Source organism: Terrapene carolina, unplaced genomic scaffold (assembly GCF_002925995.2).
Source record: "Terrapene carolina triunguis isolate 2854851 unplaced genomic scaffold, T_m_triunguis-2.0 Scaffold33715, whole genome shotgun sequence".
Classification (NCBI taxonomy): Eukaryota; Metazoa; Chordata; order Testudines; family Emydidae; genus Terrapene; species Terrapene triunguis.
The window spans coordinates 6,320,250-6,340,869 of NW_020698066.1; the positions used below are offsets into that span (position 1 = coordinate 6,320,250).

Genomic DNA, 20,620 nt, shown 5'->3' on the forward strand with positions numbered 1-20,620 from the left:
CATTCAAGGGCATGGGCACTGATTTGCTGCCTGACTGAGCTTGATGCAATGTGAAAATCCTTCCAAAGCTAATTAAACCACATGAAATCAACACATGCTTATCCAATAATCGTGACCTTAAGGCAAGCAATAATGAATGTATGATTGCCCCCTAAATCCTCGTGTCATCAAGAGGACTGGCAGGTTTTCTAGACTCTTTCCCTCCCTCCCTACTTCCCTCCCTCCAGCGCCCCCTTGAAACATATACAAAAAAAGTAATTACTATGTGGCCCCTTTCATGCTTTAAATGGGGTTAGAGCTACAAAATGTTATAGTAAAATCTTGATCTACAGAGCAGGCTAGTCAAAGAAAACAAGAAATAAAGAAAGACATCTAGTAATTAACATTTTGTGGGCAAATCCTTATAGATCAGGGGTCGGCAACCTTTCAGAAGTGGTGTGCCGAGTCTTCAGTTATTCACTCTAATTTAAGGTTTTGCATGCCAGTCATACATAGTAATGTTTTTAGAAAGTCTCTTTCTATAAGTCTATAATATATAACTAAACTATTGTGGTATATAAAGTAAACAAGGTTTTTAAAATGTTTAAGAAGCTACATTTAAAAATAAATTAAAATGCAGAGCCACCCGGACCAGTGGCCATGACCCAGGCAGGGAGAGTGCCACTGAAAATCAGCTTGCGTGCCGCCTTTGGCACGCATGCCATAGGTTGCCTACCCCAGTTATAGATTATGATAGTATGTTTCAGGTGCTTTAGTCCTGAAAAAGATTTTTAAAATCAAAACACGTTCAAAGTGAAAAGGCTGCTATAATACGGATGTGCATTAAGTACTTCTAATGTGGCATATAATTTGTATTCTGTCAAATGCCATATTTTCATACTCTATTTTAATGTAGCCTGTTATGAGATAATGAAGAATGTTCTCACCTCAGCAAACAAAACCAAATGCTGTCTTTATAAGTGGAAAAAAGTACTACAAAGAGGAGTGAACAAGGAGCATGTGTAACAATAACTATACCTGTTTAAGAAACTTGTTGGATGCTTGGCTGTGCTTAGCTAACACATTTGGCAATGCAGGATTTGCATATTCAAATTGAGGATTATAGGTAAAATCGGACTTGAAGAATTTAATCTTCTCTTTTTCCACATTGGAAGGCTTGATGGCAGTTAGTATACAGAGTTTTCGGCCAGAGACATCTACCTCTTTACCATGGCTTTTTGACAATTGAGGCTGCTTTGGCTTTGTTAGACTAGAAAAATAATGTCTCTTAGCCTTGCTTTTGGGTCGAGGTGGCAGTCCTATGCTGTTCCCGGCAACAGAAATACTGTGTGTAAACTTTGCACTGCTAGACACTGGGCTAGCGATAAAGATGGATGGCTGCCTGTTCATGCAATACCAGCCACTGCTGAGCAAAGGCAGTGGGACTTTGATCTTGCGGTGCTCGTTGCTTCGCGAGGTAGTAGAAGACTTGGTGGACTTTCTGTGCCTCTTGTGGTAGGCAGATGACAGCTTTTGAGAGTGGTGTTTTTTCTCCTCTTTGCTTTGCAGAAGGACATTGTAGCTACTGGTTCCTGTTGTGAAAATATCCTTAAGGATTCCAGAGGACAGGTGCTGAAGACTGCTTTCATTCTGAATGGTCAGCTTATGTTCTTCTGGATTTAAGACTGACTTTTTAGAGAGCTCTTGCTCAGGCCAGTGAAGTTTTTCTGCATTAAAAAAAAAAAAGAAAACAGAACGCTAGAACAAATCTGACTGTTCTGTAATGATACAATAAACAATATACAATTCTTAGGACCTAACCGAATAACAAGTATGAAACACAGAATCTGAATACAAAATAACTTTACATGACTACAACTACCTTACGACAATCTTGATTTTAAGATAAAAGGAAACAGGCATTTCTCTCTCTGTGTGTATGTGTGTGTGTGCATGCGCACGCATGTTTGTGTGTGTGAGCACGCATGTATTGTTAAACAGGCTAGATGTGGAATTTCAGGCCTAATTTGCACAAGCAACCATCGGCGCCAACTTTCCCCGGCGCTGGTGGGGGCTCACGCCCCTGGCCCTGCCCCGACTCCATCCTTTCCCCACCCCTGCCCTGCCCCCCATTCCAACCCCTTCCCCAAATCCACATCCCGTCTCTGCCTCTTCCCTGAGCATGCCACGTTCCCCTCCTCCCTCTCCTTCCCTGCCACGCGAAACAGCTGTTTCGCGGCGCAAGCGCTGGGAGGGAGGGGGAAAAAGCGGGCACGCAGAGGCGGGTGGAGGCAGAGGTGAGCTGGAGCGGGGGGGGAGAGGGCGGGGAGCTGCCGGTGGGTGCAGAGCATCCACCAATTTTTCTCTGTGGTGCTCCAGCCCCGGAGCACCCACAGAGTCGGCACCTATGCAAGCAACTATGCCCATCTCCATCTCCATCTGTCTAATATGGGTGTACAAACTCAGGTTACGTCTACACTACCCTCCGGATTGGCGGGTAGCAATCTATCTATCGGGGATCGATTTATCGCGTGTAGTGTAGACGCGATAAATCGATCCCCGATCGCTCTCCCGTCGACTGCTGAACTCCAGCTCGGCAAGAGGCGGAAGCAAAGTCGACGAGGGAGCCACGGTCGTCGATCCCGCGCCGCGAGGATGCGAAGTAAGTAATTCTAAGTCGATCTAAAATACGTCGACTTCAGCTACGCTATTCTCGTAGCTGAAGTTGCGTATCTTAGATCGATCCCCCCCCAGTGTAGACCAGGCCTCAGTGCACATCTCAGCAACTACCATGTTTAAATTCAGGTGCTGTGCATGTGTATACACATTTAAATAGTTCAGTTATGTAATCAGCTTTTCTACTTGTGTTTATTTTGAAGCAAATTATGATTATCTTTAAAGATTCTTTCAAAAAGTAATTGCTGTTTACAAATATTGTGATCCTTGAATTATACAAGCAGTAAGGGGCAGTGTATAGGTGCACCTCACCAAAAGTAAGACATGCCCTCAGAAACTCTCCTCTTAGGCTATGTCTACACATAGGGCAGCATGTAGAGTACATACACTATACGCCCCACTAGCATGGCTACAAATAGCAGTGAGGCACAGCTTAAGCAAGTAAAATAAAGACACACCAGAACCTTGAGCTATATACCCCTTCCTGGCTCTCTACATGTCCTAGCAGTACCTCTCCTGTCTACACTGCTATCTTTAGCCATGTAGTGTCCCGCTGACTCCCCACTGCTGGAGCCTTTTCCCACCATAGGGAGCTGCCAGAGCGAAAGACTCAGCAGTGGGCAGACGCTCTGGCAGGCAAGAGGCAGAGGGGAAAGGCCCCTGCCAGAACCTTTCACTGTCGCTTTTAGCTACACATTGCCATATGGCTGCTGTCTGCTTTTCACTGTGGCATGTAACTACATGTACCCTACATGTCACTGGCAGTGTAGACAAGACCTTAGACACAGTTCCTCAGGGACTCCTCTGTTGTGCTGGAGAGGAAAATAACGTGTAAAGTCCTTTAAGAGTGTGATTTATTCTCCCACGTGCATCTAGTCTGCTCTGCGAGACATTGAATAGTAGGGGCAGAACCACAGATCTCATCTACCCGCTACTCTCAGCCCAGTTGCTCCTGGTGTGAGAAAGCCACAAGTGCCAGGGCTGCAATGCAAGCAGCCCTAATGTTACCACACAATGGAGTGAGGGGTGCCTTAGTACTCCCTTTTCCACTGAGCAGCTGTGTTAGGCCTGCTAGCAATCTAGCCTATAAATAAGCCCCTTCGTTTTCAGTTTAAATCGATTTTGACTGAAAAAATCCCACATTTTACAAAAAGTATTATTTGTTTTTTTTCTGATTTTTCACCCTACTTTTGTATCATTCAAATATATATAAAAATAACTTGTTTTAGCAGGAAAATACAATACATTGCATGAAATATATGTATTATGATAATACATTCGTCTGTATGTATATGCAAAGCTACCTGTTGAAGTAAGGCTACATGTATTAGTCTGGAAGGTACATACAATAAACAAACAGGCACGCATGCAAGCTCTGAAGTGCATGCACATCTGAACATACTGATGAATCTCACACCCATCATGTACACATTTCAAGCTGTTAACAGATAACGGTTTAAATATTTGACACACTAAAATGAGAAGAAAACAAAAATCTGTATTAGAATACCTTTCAGAACACAAGGAAGTATTTGAAATTAAAAAAAAAAAAAAAAAAAAAAACAGGAGAAAAGGATGAACTTGAGTGTATGTGCTGCAAATGGTGTGGCTCAATTATTAAATGCAAATATTAGAGGCTGATAGTTCTAAGTCTACAGCAGTAAACTGTTTATTCAAATGAACGTTTTTATTTGGGGATTCGAGATGCATTGCTTTTTAAAGTCAGAGGTGGCATTGTGTTTTTAGTTCTGTTTTAGTTCTGCAGCAAACCACATTGAATTCCATTAATCAGAGCATTAATCTACTGAATACTTCCCCCCGTCCTTCTGTCTACCAAAATAAACCCCAATATTTACCCAGAAAAAAATACTAATAGTTTTTTTCCACCAATTTTCACCTGTTTTTATTGTTGTAGTAATAAACACCAATAAATTCCTGGCAAAAATTAAAATAACCAAAACCGAAGTGCCCTACCTATAAAGAAACTGTCCCTCTCCAGAAAACTCCCCAGAATAAGCACCCAGAGAGGTGAGGAATATCTAGGATGTGCCAGCCCCTGCGAACAAATTTCAACTCGACAAAAATGGTAGGGTATATTCAGGTATTTAGTATGTTTCCCCAAACTCACATTTTTAGTTGCCAGGCGGTTTATCAGCTATCACTTAAATTAAGACTATTAAGAAAAGAGAGCAATTAGTACCAAAGCCATTTCTAAGGAAGTTAACCCCATATTTTCAAAACATCTACTCAAAGCTGTACAATATCAACACTCAGCTGGGTTTAAAAAAATGTACTTTAAAGTATAAACATGACAAACTAAACTAAATTCATCAAGCAAATAAAGTTCCTTAAGGACTGTGTAGCAAAGAAGTGTGGCCTCCCTCGGAGATTGACAGCGAGGGGGGGCCACACACACCCTAGTGGGCGGAACCAGGAAGTCCACACCAGAAGCAGAGAGGCGGGACAAGAACAGGAAGTATAAAAGGCAGGCCTTGTAGCTCGGTTGAATGGGAACTGTTGAGGGAGACAGATATGCCCTGCTGGAGCCCGAGCCCGCAGGAGACTTCTGTGAAGGAGGCCCCTGACCTACCCGAACAGCCAGACATGCCTGACACTGAGGAGTTGCTGGGACTGCTGCTTGCAGTGTACCCTGGGGAGATGGAGGATGACCCTTGGATGCAGGTATGCCTAACGGGGAGTACAGGAAGCAGCCCAGGGGAACCAGTTTACGGTCTGTCTGTGGTGCCGCTGGAGACACAGTCAGTGTTTTGCGGATGGAGTCCTTGCTGACCTGGTGACAGACCACTCTGCCCTGGGCTGGGATGTGGTGGAGCTGAGTGGGCACATGTCTCCCTTGCCACCCCACCTGGGGGGGGAGCAGTACTCCCCCTCCTTAGGCTGGGAGGCCTGTGCTCCTCAGACACCCTCGCCTGAGCCCCATAAACTCTGCTTGGTGCTCCTCCCTTGCCAGAGCCCATAGACTGTGGTTGGTGCTTGCCCCTTGTGTGGGCCCCTTGACCGGTTGGTGCTTGCCCCTGCCTGAGGGCTAGAGTACTAGACTGCAAGGTGCCTTGCCCTGCCCAGAGGCCTGGGTCCCTGCACTGTCCCTAAATACTTTACCCTGCTTGAGGGTGGGAACTCAAACTGTTTGGAGCCCCGCCTCACCTAAGGGCTTGGGCCCTGGAATCATTCGCTGCTCTCCCTTTCCTGAGGGTTGAGCCCAAGAGACTGCTAATTTCTTCCCTTTGATAGACTGCTACTCCAGGAGCGTGACAGCAAAGAGGTGTGGCCTCCCTCAGAGATTGACAGCAAAAGATGGCCACACACCCCTACACGCCTACAGACTGTGTTAAATCCACTTTCACTAAGAGAGTCCCTTGTCCCCTTGCTGGGCTGTGTGGCAGGGCAGCTCTAATGGCTTGGAGCCCTGCTGGCTTCAACTCTGCAGATGGTTCCTTCCCCTGTGACATCCCTCAGGGAGGAGGGAATCTCTACAGTGCCAAGCAGCTGCACATAAAAGTTAATACAGTCTCCATCCATATGTAGCATCTGTGCTGATTCCTCATGGAGTTAGTGGAGTTAGTTCACTGGACCTATTCACTCCTCCCAAGCAGATCCTCAGAACTACAGGTGGGCTTCTGCAGGGCCTAACGGACTAAGAGAGTAGGTTGCCAATTTTGGTTGGATGCATTCCTGGAGGTTTCATCACATGACAGACAATCCCAGAGGGTTGGCAACCCTTTAAGAGGGGAATGATGCCCTAGATACACATTTCCCATTTCTGTGCCTAAATTATAAGGATCCATGGAATGAAGGATATGGCCCTGAGTATGCACAGAGTTAAACTTAGTAAAAACCTCGGGACTTGGTCCAGCGTTAGACATATCCAAGCTGTAATTAACTATATATACAATAATTATGCTCTAAATAGAACATTAATAAAGGGATCATTAAATCCAACAAAGGTAACTGAATCAACAATTTAATTCCAGATTTATTTTCCTACTAAAATTAGACTTGGCTCTCAGAACAAATGAGACAAAAAATAACACCATACCACTATGTAAGTTTTGATGCTTTATGAATTCATTTTAATCTTTCACACTGTACAAACTCCTGTTCTTCAGTGCTACTCGGGATACTGGTGCAAGCAGTAAACAGATCAATGTACTGTGGTCTCGTGTACATTGTACATTCATGCAAAACATATCTAGAAATGTGGGGGAGGGGAAATACCACACACAGTCTTGGAGCGTCCTTCCAACACTGAAAGGATGAAGTTAGAAGTGCAGTAGAACTTCAGAGTTACGAACTGACCGGTCAACCACACACCTCATTTGGAATTAGAAGTACGCAATCAGGCGGCAGCAGAACCAAAAATAATAATAAAAAGCAAATACAGTACTTTGTTAAACATAAACTACTAAAAAAGAAAGGGAACATTTAAAAATTTTTTTTGACAAGATAAGGAAACTGTTTCTGTTCTTGTTTCAATTAAATTAAGATGGTTAAAAGCAGAATTTTTCTTCTGCATAGTAAAGTTTACAAGTGAACATTGACTTAATACAGCTTTGAAACTTTTGAAAGAACAACCACAATGTTCTGTTCTGAGTTACGAACAGTTCAGAGTTATGAACAACCTCCATTCCTGAGGTGTTCATAACTCTGAGATTCTACTGTATTCGGTTATTTTCCCTGTTCTGACAAGCAGATATTATGTAAGATTAGTTTTGCTTTATGGTCCATTTGAGAGGCTTCCTTTACGCTTGGCACAGAGAAGGCTTCAGGGCATTACAGTTCAAGTTTAATAAGATCAGTTTAATCAATGCAGGACAGACTGCTTATCTAGCTTATTTTGCTTTGGTGTATACTGTAGTGGTGTGAGAAATCACAATTCCCAGCACAAAGAAAACAATATCAAGTATCAGTCCCACAGAGTATGGTGCAGTCAGGATACTCTCCAGTAGGCTAAAGTTCACAAGCCACATTAGTACACATACATTTTGCTACACAATTAAAGGTACTTTTGGCAACAAGAAGAAAAGGATTGCTCTCATCTCTTTCTTGGGGAGAGGGTGAAAGGAGGAAGGTATAGAAACCTACCTTTAGGCATTTATTAAATCTAACAGTGAGGCTCTTTGCCTTTAATAAAGGTGGATGCTGTTTAAGGGCAAGTTTTCCAAGTGACCTCAACGTAGTCTCTAAATGCGGCAGTGCCAATCTAAGTGCTGGATCATGTGAAATCTTAAACAAAATTTTGGGCACACAGTTTTGGTTGTGCATGCAAAACTGAAAATGTATATTTACTGACCATGTTTGAAAATTTAGCCACAGTATATACAAAACAATTAAATTTCAGCTATCTAACAGTGGAAATTTGTCACCTTCACTATGAACCTAACCAAAACAGTGTTGGGGTAGAGAAGGGTTTTCTATTGCTACAATGTAAGCGATTCCTTGGAACTGAAGTAGCATGTCACAAGCATGTCTAAGAAATGATAAATGTGAAATAGAAGTAAAATGCAGAAAACAGCCCAAAATAAAATACAACCCCAGAGATTCTTGCATAGGGTGACCATATAGCAAGTGTGAAAAATCGTGACACTTTTATTTTCGGGGGAATAGTTGCTTATAGAAGACAAAGTCCCTAAAACTGGGACGGTCCTGATAATATCGGGACATCTGGTCACCGTACTCTTGCATCAGTCTAATATCATGTGCGTATTTGGGGATGCACATGCCAATGGAGATTTTGGATCTAAGACTAAGTACTACTGCCAGGGCAATCCATTAATGGATCACCCAATTGTCTGCCAATCTCTGTACAACACAGGGCAGCAGCAGCAAACAATCTGAATCCTGCAGTGACTATCATGCATATGTGGGTGTTGCAGTCTGGGCTATAGATTCCCAGATCCATATAGCTCAAATATATGGTAAATGTTTCACCAACTGCCACCTCCAAATCTGTAGTTAGATTTAAATGTGCATTTTGCGAGAGAGCCTTACAACCAGCTGCCAAACACAGTATGGGCTCTTTAAACATTCTCCAACCTAGATTTACACAGAATATAACAAGGATTAATATTGTCTGAGACATTTGTGTTGGAAGATAAGGGTCAATGAATGAGCCAAAAGATGTGAATTATTATAACAGATATTATTTTACATAGATTATACAAAGGTCAAAAAGCATGTAACTGTTGTGCTGAATACTCTATCTGATACTGTAATCTTCACTAAATTATTTTCCAAAATAAAGTGGAAGAGACTGACATTTTGAGACATAATGGGCAAAGCATCCTTGAAAAAGTGTCATGAAAATTCAATTGTTTTGGCATATAATCAAGTCAACTGGTGACTGATAATGATTAAAACATTGATATTTTACTTGCCCTGGGCCAGTGACAGATATATATTAAACCTGGTTTTTATCAGTGACCTATTACCTCGGTTGTGCCATGTCACTGCCAATCTATGGCACGGTATATTTTTGGTGTCATGACCCATCTGAATAGTAAGCATGAGACCAGCCTGTCAATTCACTGCTATACATGCAAAGAGGCCTCAAAATGGCACAGTCCTTCTTGCAAAATAAATCATCAATTTGCTGTTTTTCTGTTTTCACGTTGTTTTTAACAAGGATACAAAGAAAAACATACCCATTTTACTTCAGAAGTCTGAAATGTCAAAAGATGATGCTAAATAACACTCTCATATACCTGAATTTATTCAGATTGAAACACATTCATGGTTTGAAATGTCATTGTTTGTTTAAGACATGGCTACAATGTCTCTTGAAGACCTGCATGTGGAAGCAGGATTATATCTGCCCCAAACTGTCAAACAAAATTCTTAATGGCACTAGAGGATTGTTCCCAAATCCACCCGATGTTCTTAAGTGCTAATGTTAGAGCCTTCACCAGATGTGCGGCTATACATGCAGTAGGCCTGATTTCCCTCTCACTTACACCACTGTGTATTAGAGTAGCTCAACTGAAATCTCTGAGGTAGATGAGAGGAGACTCAAGTGTAATAATCTTATCTTCTGCCTAATGCCTCTACATCTGCAGAGGCTGACACACTTCAGTTGCTCCATCTAAGGGTAGGTCTACACTTACCCGGTAGTTCGGCGGCGAGCGATCGAACTACTGGGTTCGACTTATGACGTCTTGTCTGGACGCGATAAGTCGAACCCGGAAGTGCTCGCCGTCGACTGCGGTACTCCTGCTCGGCAAGAGGAGTACCGTGGAGTCGACGGGGGAGCCTGCCTGCCGCGTGTGGACCGAGGTAAGTTCGAACTAAGGTACTTCCAACTTCAGCTACGTTATTCACGTAGCTGAAGTTGCGTACCTTAGTTCGAATTGGGGGGTTAGTGTAGACCTGCCCTAAGAGGTAGAATATCATTTGGGCCTGAAATGTCCTTCACTGCAGCAAATATCAGAAAAGTCAGTTTTGCAGATCTGTTAGACTGACTGAGGCCATGGTGCACAGCCATATTTGCTCTAATTTTGTGTGAGCTGTACCATTAGGCGTGCAAGCAAAAATGTACAAGCTATGCACAAAACACTGTCCTTGACCCATATGCTCCCAACTCCAATACATTGCAATGGGAGTTTTTCCATACAAGGCAGTACCAGATCTTAAAGGAAAACTGTCCACTTGAAATCTAGTATACGTTTTAGTGTTAGATACAAGTAGTTGCAGGCCCTATACCACCCCCCAAATCCTTCTGCCAATTGTTACAACCACATTTAAAAAAAAAAAAAAATCCCTCTCCTATTACTGCATGAGACCCACACAATTAATAAGGAAAACTGACAAGGAAACAATTAAAGTGATTTGAAACATTGCTGTCAAATGCATACAGTGAGTAAACTAATGTTTTCCTCTTTTTTTTTTTTTTTTTTCCTTTTTAGTAATCCTAAGAGCTACAAGTAGCAAAATAGGCCAAATAATTTAGACAATGATTTTTTTCCTTCGTTTGATGGTGTCCCTTTTAAGTGCACAGTTTATATATACGCCATTAAAGATATCCCTCTTTCTGACTGCTAAGAGGGAACCTTCCATTAGGGCTGCCACCCATCCAGGTCTTACCCAGAACAGTCTGGTTTTTGGCTTCTGTGTTTGGGTGCCATTTAGGGTTGCCAGGTGCCCAATTTTTGACAGGACAGTCCGGTTGAAAAGGGGACCTGGCAACCCTAAATGGCACCTGAACGAAAAGTCCAGTTACCATGGGGGGGAGGGGGGGGGGAAGGTCATTAACCCACACTAGCCCTGGCTAAGCCGGAGCTGCCTCCTACCTGCAGGCAGGCTCCTTCAGATGATCCAGCAAGTGATGGGAAGAGGAGCGAGTGATGGGGGCAGGGCCTTGGGGGAAGATGCTGAGCATGGGCGGTGCCTTGAGGTAAGAGGCAGATCAGGGGCAGGGCCTTGCAAGGAAGAGGCAGAGCAGGGGCGTGGCCTTGGGGCTCCAGTTACCAATGATTTGAAAGGTGGCAACCCTACCTTCCAGCTTCTTGATTGCTAGGAAGGACTGGGCGTCTCCTCCCCTATTTGATTCTGAGATCTTGTCTACACTTACAGTGCTGCTGTAGCGTTTAGTGAAGATGCTACCTGCGATGATGGGAGAGCTTCCCCCATCAGTGTAGGTACTCCATCTCCCTGAGAGGTGGTAGCTATGTTGACGAGAGAAGCCCTCCTGTCGACATAGCACAGTCTACACCGGGAGTTCATTTCATATAACTGCAGAATTACTATTGAGATCAGTGTGAATTTTTGGTTTAAAAAATTATATGTAGCATATGGCTGTGATACTTTGGGGTTCAATCCAGGTCAGTAGGGGGTTGTGTTCCTGCCTGCCCTGTAGCCTTGGGTGCCACTGTGTTGTTTAGCTTTTGCTCAGAGCTCTGATACCAGCAGCCCATTTACAGCACAATAGCTTCACCCCAGGCTGCAGCGCAGGTGGTGACACAGTGCTACAGTGAGAGGGGCTGAGTGCGAAAGAGGAGATGGTGTTGGGGAAACCCAGGGCTGGAAAGGCTGTTGGTGTCACCCTGAAGGGAGTAAGCAGGCTGGTGGGAGCCAGGGTGAGGTGACTGTGCTGTAATCAGGCTGTTGCTATCGGGGCTCTGAATGAAAGTTGCACAGGACAAAGGCACCCTGGGCTAAACGGCAGTTGGTGACACAACCCCTGACCGAAATGGGCTGAACTCCAAAATGGCCAAGTTCTATTTGATTTAATATGATTCCACTTTAACCAAGGTACGTCTTACAGATCTGTTTTCCCAATCGCAGTAGGGCTATGAGCTGGCAAATCAAGTTTACTAGAAGCAATGTCTTAGCGCTACAACTGCACCAAAGCCGCTCAAGAAATCAACCTCTTTGGTCTGCTTGACCTTTATCAGATGAGATTGCTAGAACTAGTTGGGTTTTTTTCACTGAAATGTTCTAAAATACTTGAAAATACCTTTTAATAGTGTGCCATACGGCAAGTTTTCATCCAGCGTCAATGTGGCCTCTAATTTGATATATGCAAAATCACTCACTTGTTATGCACATATAGTAATTAGCTGCTTAATTACTGCATATGCACACACAAGTGCCTTCATGCATTAAAAAGCCTGTAATTGTGAGTGAAATTCACCCCAGTGCAGAGACCAGCACCAGTGGCAGAATATTTCAAAGCAGCTCCATTCCCATTCAGGCACCTACACAAAGTGGCCAGATGTTCAAAACCCAGCATTTTTCTCATTGCTCTCAATAGGAACAACCTGGTGCTGAGCACAGGGCCGGCTCCAGGGTTTTGGCCGCCCCAAGCAGCTCCCCCCCCCAAAAAAAGCCGCGACTGTGATCACGATCTGTGGTGGCAATTCGGCGGAAGGTCCTTCGCTCCCAGCGGGAGTGAGGGTCCGTCTGCCGAACTGCCGCCTAATAGTTGGATCTGCCGCCCCTCTCCGGAGGGGCCGCCCCAAGCACCTGCTTGCCAAGCTGGTACCTGGAGCCAGCCCTGGCTGAGCACTTTTGAAATCTCACCATTTCAGTTAGGTGTTCGAAAACCTAGCCCCAAATGGGGGTGCTGAGCACTCATGGAAATCTGTTTCTAAGCCTCTGCACCATTTAAGTTCCATTTAAGTACTCAAAATAGGATTCAAGGGGCCATAAGTGGTGCATAGGCCATAAGCTGATACTCCCCACAGGGATGAATTTCACCTTGTATGTGATAGATGTGCACACAGAGGTTGCCTTTGGGGACCACAAAGCCTAAGGCAGAAAGCCCCAATAAAAACAAAGCGAATCTTGGCTTTCATGTGAAAGTAAAATGCTTCTCTAGCGCTTTGTGTTGCAGAGAGCCTTGAAAATGTAAAACAATTCCAGTCAATTGTTGGTGGTTGAGGGTTTTTTTTAAAATGTTGAAGTATTTAGTAAAGAGAGTAACTTAGAAAAGCAAAACATGGTAATACCCTCCTATGAATTTCTACTAGCTTGATGATGTGGCCTTGAATCAACAAAATAAAATGATGTATGACAATCCATTTCATTGGTATGTGTTCTCTAATCTACAATTAAAGGAACTTCTTTGCTTCTCTTTGAAACCATATAAAAACAAATCAGGATTAGTAAAATATAAACAAGTATAAAAGAAAGATGGTTGCTGAAGTATATTCACATGTTGTAGGGATTTGTGTGGTGAAGGGTATACTACATTGTTTTAAATCCAGCTGCAGCCTACCAACAAATAGCTTTATCCAATCAAAAATGTATTGGCTTCTAAGGGTACGTCTACACTTACCGGAGGGTCCGACGGCAGGCAATCGATGTTCTGGGATCGATCCCGGAAGTGCTCGCCGTCGACGCTGGTACTCCAGCTCGGCGAGAGGAGTACGCAGCATCGACGGGGGAGCCTTCCTGCCGCGTCTGGACCCGCGGTAACTTCGGACTAAGGTACTTCGAATTCAGCTACGTTATTAACGTAGCTGAATTTGCATACCTTAGTCCGAAGTGGGGGGGTAGTGTGGACCAGGCCTGAGAAACCCAGTACTATTAAACAGAATCCACAAGAGGTTGCCTGTTTTAAATACAAAACTGTTAATACTAAGATTAAAATCTAATAAATTGGCCCCCTCACACATAGGTGAAGAGTTGACACCATACTGTATATCACATTATTGTACATGGTACCAACTTTTATGCCCTACCATCTACGTGCAAGGGGACCAAGTTTCAACTGTTCTCAGAAGTATAATTATGAATTTCCTGACTTTATTTTATTTATTTCAATTTATACAACAGAAAATAAAATTAAAAAGAGCATCTGTTCCAGACTCTGGGCAGCTCTGATGATCTCTCTAAAACTATGATATATACACACAGGTTCTCTCAGTTGATCCCACTGCACAATACCCAGCAACTGTATCACAAAAACATAATACCTCTGACAAAAAAACATTAGTCTATTAAAACCACATTATCCCAGTTTGGCTTTCTCCATGTTTTTTGCTCCCCTCTGCAACACACAGCAGCTGCAAACACTGAGGCCCTACCCAATTGTGCAGTCCCTTCCTAACACCTGTGGATCAACTTGTACACTGACTGGGTAGTTTTCTCCTTATTCCCCCTTTCCTGCTTTTACAACCAACCTACAATTAAATGTGAAATACTTTCTGCAATATTATGGCTGAGTTCTTAACACCCAAGTCAGGAAACTGTCAGGATTCCTACAGCAGCTACAGCTCAGGCACACTGAAGGTTCATGGCACAGCATGAAAATCAACACCATACACTGTACAGCAATAGAAAATATACGGGACTTAATTCTGATTTTTCTTACAATGGTTTTATACTACTATAACTCCATTTACTTAAGGGGAGTTGCATGTGATTTATCCCACTGCAAAAAGAGACTCAGGCCCAAGACTGGGGATGAGTTGTGGTTGTTGTGGAAACCATAATTCTGCCTTTCGTTATTTGTGTATGTGGGACCTCATCAAAATGTAGCATTAACATATATTTTGCATTTATAAACTGCATTTATTTTAGTCTATGCCTAGCTTCAGATCATGTAGAAACACAGTGGCAGCAAATATTTGTTGGAGGTTATTAGAAATTAATATAGATTTAAATTTCATATCATATCTTACTGAAATGATTTGCTTTCAACGTCTAGAAACTGGCATGTTAATAGCATCATTTATTACATTAAAAAGAACGGTGAGTACTTGTGGCATCTTAGGGTATGTCTACACCCAGCCGCTAGTTTGGCGGCTGGGAATCGAAGTGCTGGGTTCGACTTATCGCGTCTTGTCTGGATGCGATAAGTCGAACCAGGAAGTGATCGCCGTCGACTGCGGTACTCCAGCTAGACGAGAGGAGTACCGCAGCGTCGACAGGGGAGCCTGCCTGCCACATGTGGACCAAGGTAAGTTCGAACTAAGGTACATCGACTTCAGCTACGTTATTCACGTAGCTGAAGTTGCGTACCTTAGTTCGAATTGGGGGGTAAGTTTAGACCAAGCCTTAGAGACTAACAAATTTATTTGGGCATAAGCTTTCCACTTCATCAGATGCATGGAGTGGAAAATACAGTAGGAAGATAGATAATATATACAGAGAACATGAAAAGATGGTGTTGCCATACCAACTCTAATGAGACTAATCAATTAAGGTGGGCTATTATCAGCAGAAAAACCTTTGTAGTGATAATCAGGATGGCCCATTTCTAACAGTTGACAAGAAGGTGTGAATAACAGCAGGGGGGGAAATTAGCATGGGGAAATAGTTTTTAGTTTGTGTAATGATCCCCTGTGGAATTAGGCTGCATGGCACACAGGGAGAGTGGCCTTTGCTGCATAAGAGGCAAATTCTGTCCCACTCACTGTACTGATTTTGGGAGGAATCTTTGCACCGAGGTCCTCGGAAAGATTTCTTCTCCAGCCCACCCTCCTGTGTGTTTAATTGTGGGAAGGTAAAGATATGGCCCTGATTTTTTTTAATTTTGTGACTGTTATTTTAGAGCATGACTCTCAATAAGTTACCCTAATATGATTTTTTTTTTCTATTCAATAACAGCAACCACACACAATAACATCATGTGTTTGGCTGTCTATTTTGGAGAAAGGCCAAGTAGTTTACAGCAATTCATGTACAAAATAATAAAGTAGCAAAAGTCTAAAAGTTGTAGGGAAGATATCTCACTAATGTCTTTAGGACTGATGTCCGCCCTCTAACTCATCCCACAAATTTGCAGTTGTGTTTTTTGGGTATTTTTAAACTTGTAAACAATTCAGTATTTGTCATGAACATTTAATAGATGGTACATGCTCTGACTGTATTGAAGACTCAAGCTAACATGCATTGTTTGTGCAGAGGGCTGCAGAATCAAAATTCTGATGGCTGTGCAATATCATAAATGTATATGTGCACCATATTCTTATTTAGCTCAAATGACAGCTTCTGACTCCTAAACCCTCTTTCACTGTGGTGCTCAGTGACCATGGTTTGCAGCACTGTGACAACAAAAAAATCCTGTCTGGCCATCCTTTTCTTATAATGATAAACATATTCCAGCTGACTCATTATTTATAAATTATATTGCAGTAGCAACCAATCTCTGCAGTAAGCGAGGGGAAGACTGATCCAAGGATGGGTGCAATAAACAAACAGTGTGTGGCTCTGTAAAAGCACATATGAAGACACAGGATGTGAGTCACTGCCCTAGGGCAAGTATAAGGCCTCTCTGGGGAACAGCCCCCCAGTACTGGAGAACCCTATGCAAAGCATAGAGTGACCTGGTGCCTACCACTATAGGAAGCATTCTGAGGTGGAACAGCAATGTATTGGGTGAGTATGGCTAAGGCAGACCTGCATTCTGGTGATTCTGTATCCATGAAAAAGCTTACAGGGGCTGCTGAAACAGGGACATATCTTAAGGTGGCCTTCTAGGCTGCCCTAATCTACACGGGGTCCGTGCAGGACTCTGACCATGAAGAGGGTAGGCTTCAGCCACCTCCACTTATTCCCTGTCCTGGTGATGAAGCTGCTCCATGATCCCTACCTGAAGAATTTACAATCTACAGAGACTTCATATGCATAGGTGCATATATAGTACATATGACATGGGAGGGGGAAAACTATGTTAGAAGAACGATTGGGTTGCAAAGTAAAGAACTCAAAAGATGCCTGTGCAACCTGAATTCAGCCTTCGTGTGCATCTGCATTATGATACAGTCTTTATAAATGTGAATTATATGTATAATTGTGTATTTAGTCAATATTTCTTTTTACACTCCTCATTCAGTAAGCCTCAGGAATTATTTAATGCACGCCATCCTAACCCTGCACTTAATACCAAATTATCAATTTCCTCCTAGGCATTTCTATAGTGCTCTCACAATGGTAGTATCCGGGTGCTTACAGACATTAATGAATTTCTCTTCACAATACTACCGTGAGATTACATGGTGGTATTATCCCCATTTTACAGCTGGGGAACTGTAGCACAGAGAAATTAAAGCCAAAATTGTCAAATGTCCACTAATTTTGGGTGCACAATATGAGACACCTAGGACCACATTTTTCAGATACTTAGCCTTTTTAGACAACTTTACAAGTTTCCAAGGCACTCTCGTGTCTGCTTAGTCTCTATCTGTGTGAAGTGAGTTTTTTTTTTTTTCCGGAGGCTCACAATGTGGGTCTTACAATGGAAAGTGTCGGGAAACCTTAGCCATACAGGCGGTGTGACCAGCTCTGCCATTGACTGAAAATGGTTTTTAATTGTATAGCTTGTCAGTAAGCTCAATAAAAAGAATAATTCTACTGAGCATGCATAATGGCTAATTTTCATGCCATCACAATAGCTCATAAATTAAAACAGATAACTGCCTATCTACAGGGTCTACTCTGTTACGAAATGCCTGCAAAATTAAATTTTAGAAGTCAACGCTGGTTGTAGGATTCTTTAAAAATTCCACTTATCTTGCAACCTACTATCTGCTATTCCAAGTGTATTTTTTTTTATATTAAAACTATAAGTTTTGCTGCAAGGGTAAGTTTCAGCCCAGTGGCTTCAACTGGGTTCCATTGAGGCACAGAGTTTCATAAGAATGACCACTCTAGGTAAGACCAATGGTCCATCTGGTCCAGCATTAGTGGCCAGTGCCAGATGCTTCAGAGGAAATGAACAGAACAGGACAATTTATCAAGTGTTGTTCAGACCCACCTTCTGGCAGTCATAGGTTTAGTGACACCCAGAGCATCAAATTGCATCCCTGATATCTTGGCTAATAGCCATTGATGGACCTATCCTCCATGAACTTATCTAGTTCTTTTTTGAACTCGTATATACTTCTGGCCTTGACAACATCTCTTGGCAATGAGTTCCACAGGTTGACTGTGTGTTGTATGAAGTACTTTTTTTTGTTTGTTTTAAACCTACTGGCCTATTAATTTCATTGGGAGACCCCGATACTTGTTATGTGTGAAAGGGTAAATAACACTTCCTTATTCACTTTCTCCACACCATTCCTGAGTTTATAGACCTCTATGTATACCCCCTTAGTGATCTCTTTTTTTTAAGATGAACAGTCGCAGACTTTTTCATCTCTCCTCATATGGAGGCTGTTCCACTCCTGTAATCATTTTTGTTTCCTTTCTCTGTACTTTCTCCTATTCTAATATCTTTTTGGAGATTGGTGCCCAGAACCGCACACAGTATTCAGGGTGTGAGTGTACCATGGATTTATGTAGTGACATTATGATATATTCTGTCGTATTATCTATCCCTTTCCTAATGGTTCTTAACATTCTGTTAGCTGTTGTGACTGCTGCTGCACATTATGCAGAACTTTTCAGAGAACAACTCACAATGACTCCAAGATCTTTCTTGAGTGGTAACAGCTAATTTAGACCCCGTCATTTGGATTGTTTTCTATGTGCATTGCTTTGCATTTATCAACACTGAATTTCATCTGCCATTTTCTTGCACAGTCACCCAGATTCCTTTTAACTCTTAGTTAAGTTCAAAGCTGACTGCAATCTTGAGTAATTTTATATCATCTGCAAACTTTATCACCTCACTTTTTACCCATTTTTCCAGGTCATTTATGATATTCAGATTCAGTAGCAGACTCAGAACCCAAAAGTAATACCTTCACAGTTAACTATAATTTAAGGTTGTTATTATTATTATTGTACATTTCTAGGGGAGACTTCATCTATTCTCCCCTCTAATCCTTATTTCTATTCCTTTAACTTCCCCAAGTACTGACATTTTCACCATCCCTCAACTGACAGTGCCACTACCAATCTGAAGCCATACACATTTATAAAGCTACTCAGGTTAATTCTAATTAAAAGAAATCCTAATAATGAGCATAATAATGTCTTGTGACAGTGCACTTACAATCAACCCCATCATGCCCCCTCATTGCTGGACAGGTTTCCCAGTGGTGGATTGTATTGGCCAGAAGCACTTTAAGAAATGATGTACAAAATGACTATCTTTTAACAAAGAAATTGTATGGGGGGAAAACAAAACAAAACTAGTTTCAAACTACAAGAAGTTAATGGGATATCCCTGTAGTTTAAAAGTAATTGTATACAGTATTGTACATATAATTATTCCTATATAATGCATTTATTATGTAGTCGTTTTTTAATTGGTATTTATAGTCTATGCTGCTTTCTCTATTATTGATGAGTTTATATAGTAACTGTTTGCACAGTTCTCTAAGCATATTAGTGGCAAAGGGATCAGAAAGATACTGAAGAAATAATTGTCAATAATTTTTACTATTATTTAATGCTTTATTTGCTTCTTTTGTTACCTCTCTTTTGTTTTCATTAAAATGCTGTAGTTACATTTTAATTCTACAACTTCTTAGGATTGAAGGGTGCCTCATAAACAAAATTATTAGCATTCTTTAGTGTTTTATTTGATTTTTACATTTCCTCCTTTGTTCTCTCCCTTTTCTTGTTAAATTTAAGCTGTTTAGGTGTGCAACACCCCAACTCACCTTGTCACTGAACACCCGGGAAGTGAGGGGTTTATAAACTAAGTGAGATCATTTAGTATTTTATTTGGTTGCCATTTTACAGTTTTTTTTTTCTGTATTGATGTCATTTTAATTGATGATGCTAGGAAATGTTTATATTTTTGCAAGGCTGTGCCCTAGAACATATATCAGCAGGTGGGAGATGGCCACCTCATGAACAAAATTGAGTCATTTAGTACTTAATTTCAGGGGTTTTTTTCTATTGCTTTATTCCAATGTGATCGTTATTCATTATAACAGTGCAGCATCCCAACTTCATTAGGGGACGACGGAAGGCACATCAGAAACTAAATATTAACAGTTATTTAATGGGGAGAGGGGGTATTTTATGCCATTTTAATCACTTTACCTGCTTAAACTGTTGCTTTCCTGCTGTAGTTGGCAACTGCAGGAATAGGATGCGAAGGGAAGGATTGAAAGCTAATGGTAATAATGAATAGTAATACTCACCAGTGACACGGATGGATTCAAGCATCATTCCTCTTGCAGTCTGTGTGTGTGTGTCTGTCTGTCTCTCCTGCCCTAACACCCTAAATATGCCCCCTCTGCATGGAGAGCTGAGAGACACAGGCAAGGAGCAGGGTGGAGATAGTATCCTCCTTTTGTTTATCCACAGGCTGGTGAAAGGGGGAGGCAGGAGAGGGCTGAGGTGGCTGCAGCAGTGGGGAGGGTGCAGGGCTATGTGCAGCCTGTCCCCCACCCACACCTAGGAACAGCTGCTACCTCCCCTACTCCCTGCTTCAGGGACAGCAGGAAAAGGGCTGGCTAGGCTCTGTTGCCAGGACACCCGCCAGCCTTCCATGGCACGGCACAGCCCTGGGGCCAGAAGAACGGAACAACAAACCGCAGCACCCGCGCAAAGAGGGAGACAATGCGGTTTTCCGGATAGAGACTACAAGTCCCAGCATGCAGTG

The 20,620-nt window shown here is 42.4% G+C and overlaps 1 protein-coding gene across 1 annotated transcript in view; it reads right to left on the bottom strand.

Annotated features, from left to right (window-relative positions):
* Positions 1–20,212, bottom strand: part of LOC112117182 (uncharacterized protein KIAA0895) — a 43,549-nt gene extending 23,337 nt beyond the window's left edge. Inside the window, exons 1-2 of the mRNA XM_026663480.2 lie at positions 20,157–20,212; positions 1,018–1,706 (exon numbers count right to left, since the gene is read on the bottom strand). Coding sequence (XP_026519265.1) covers positions 1,018–1,706; positions 20,157–20,184 — 717 coding nt within the window. The 5' untranslated portion in view covers positions 20,185–20,212. The remainder of the gene's footprint in view (positions 1–1,017; positions 1,707–20,156) is intronic.
* Positions 20,213–20,620: the final 408 nt, after the last annotated feature.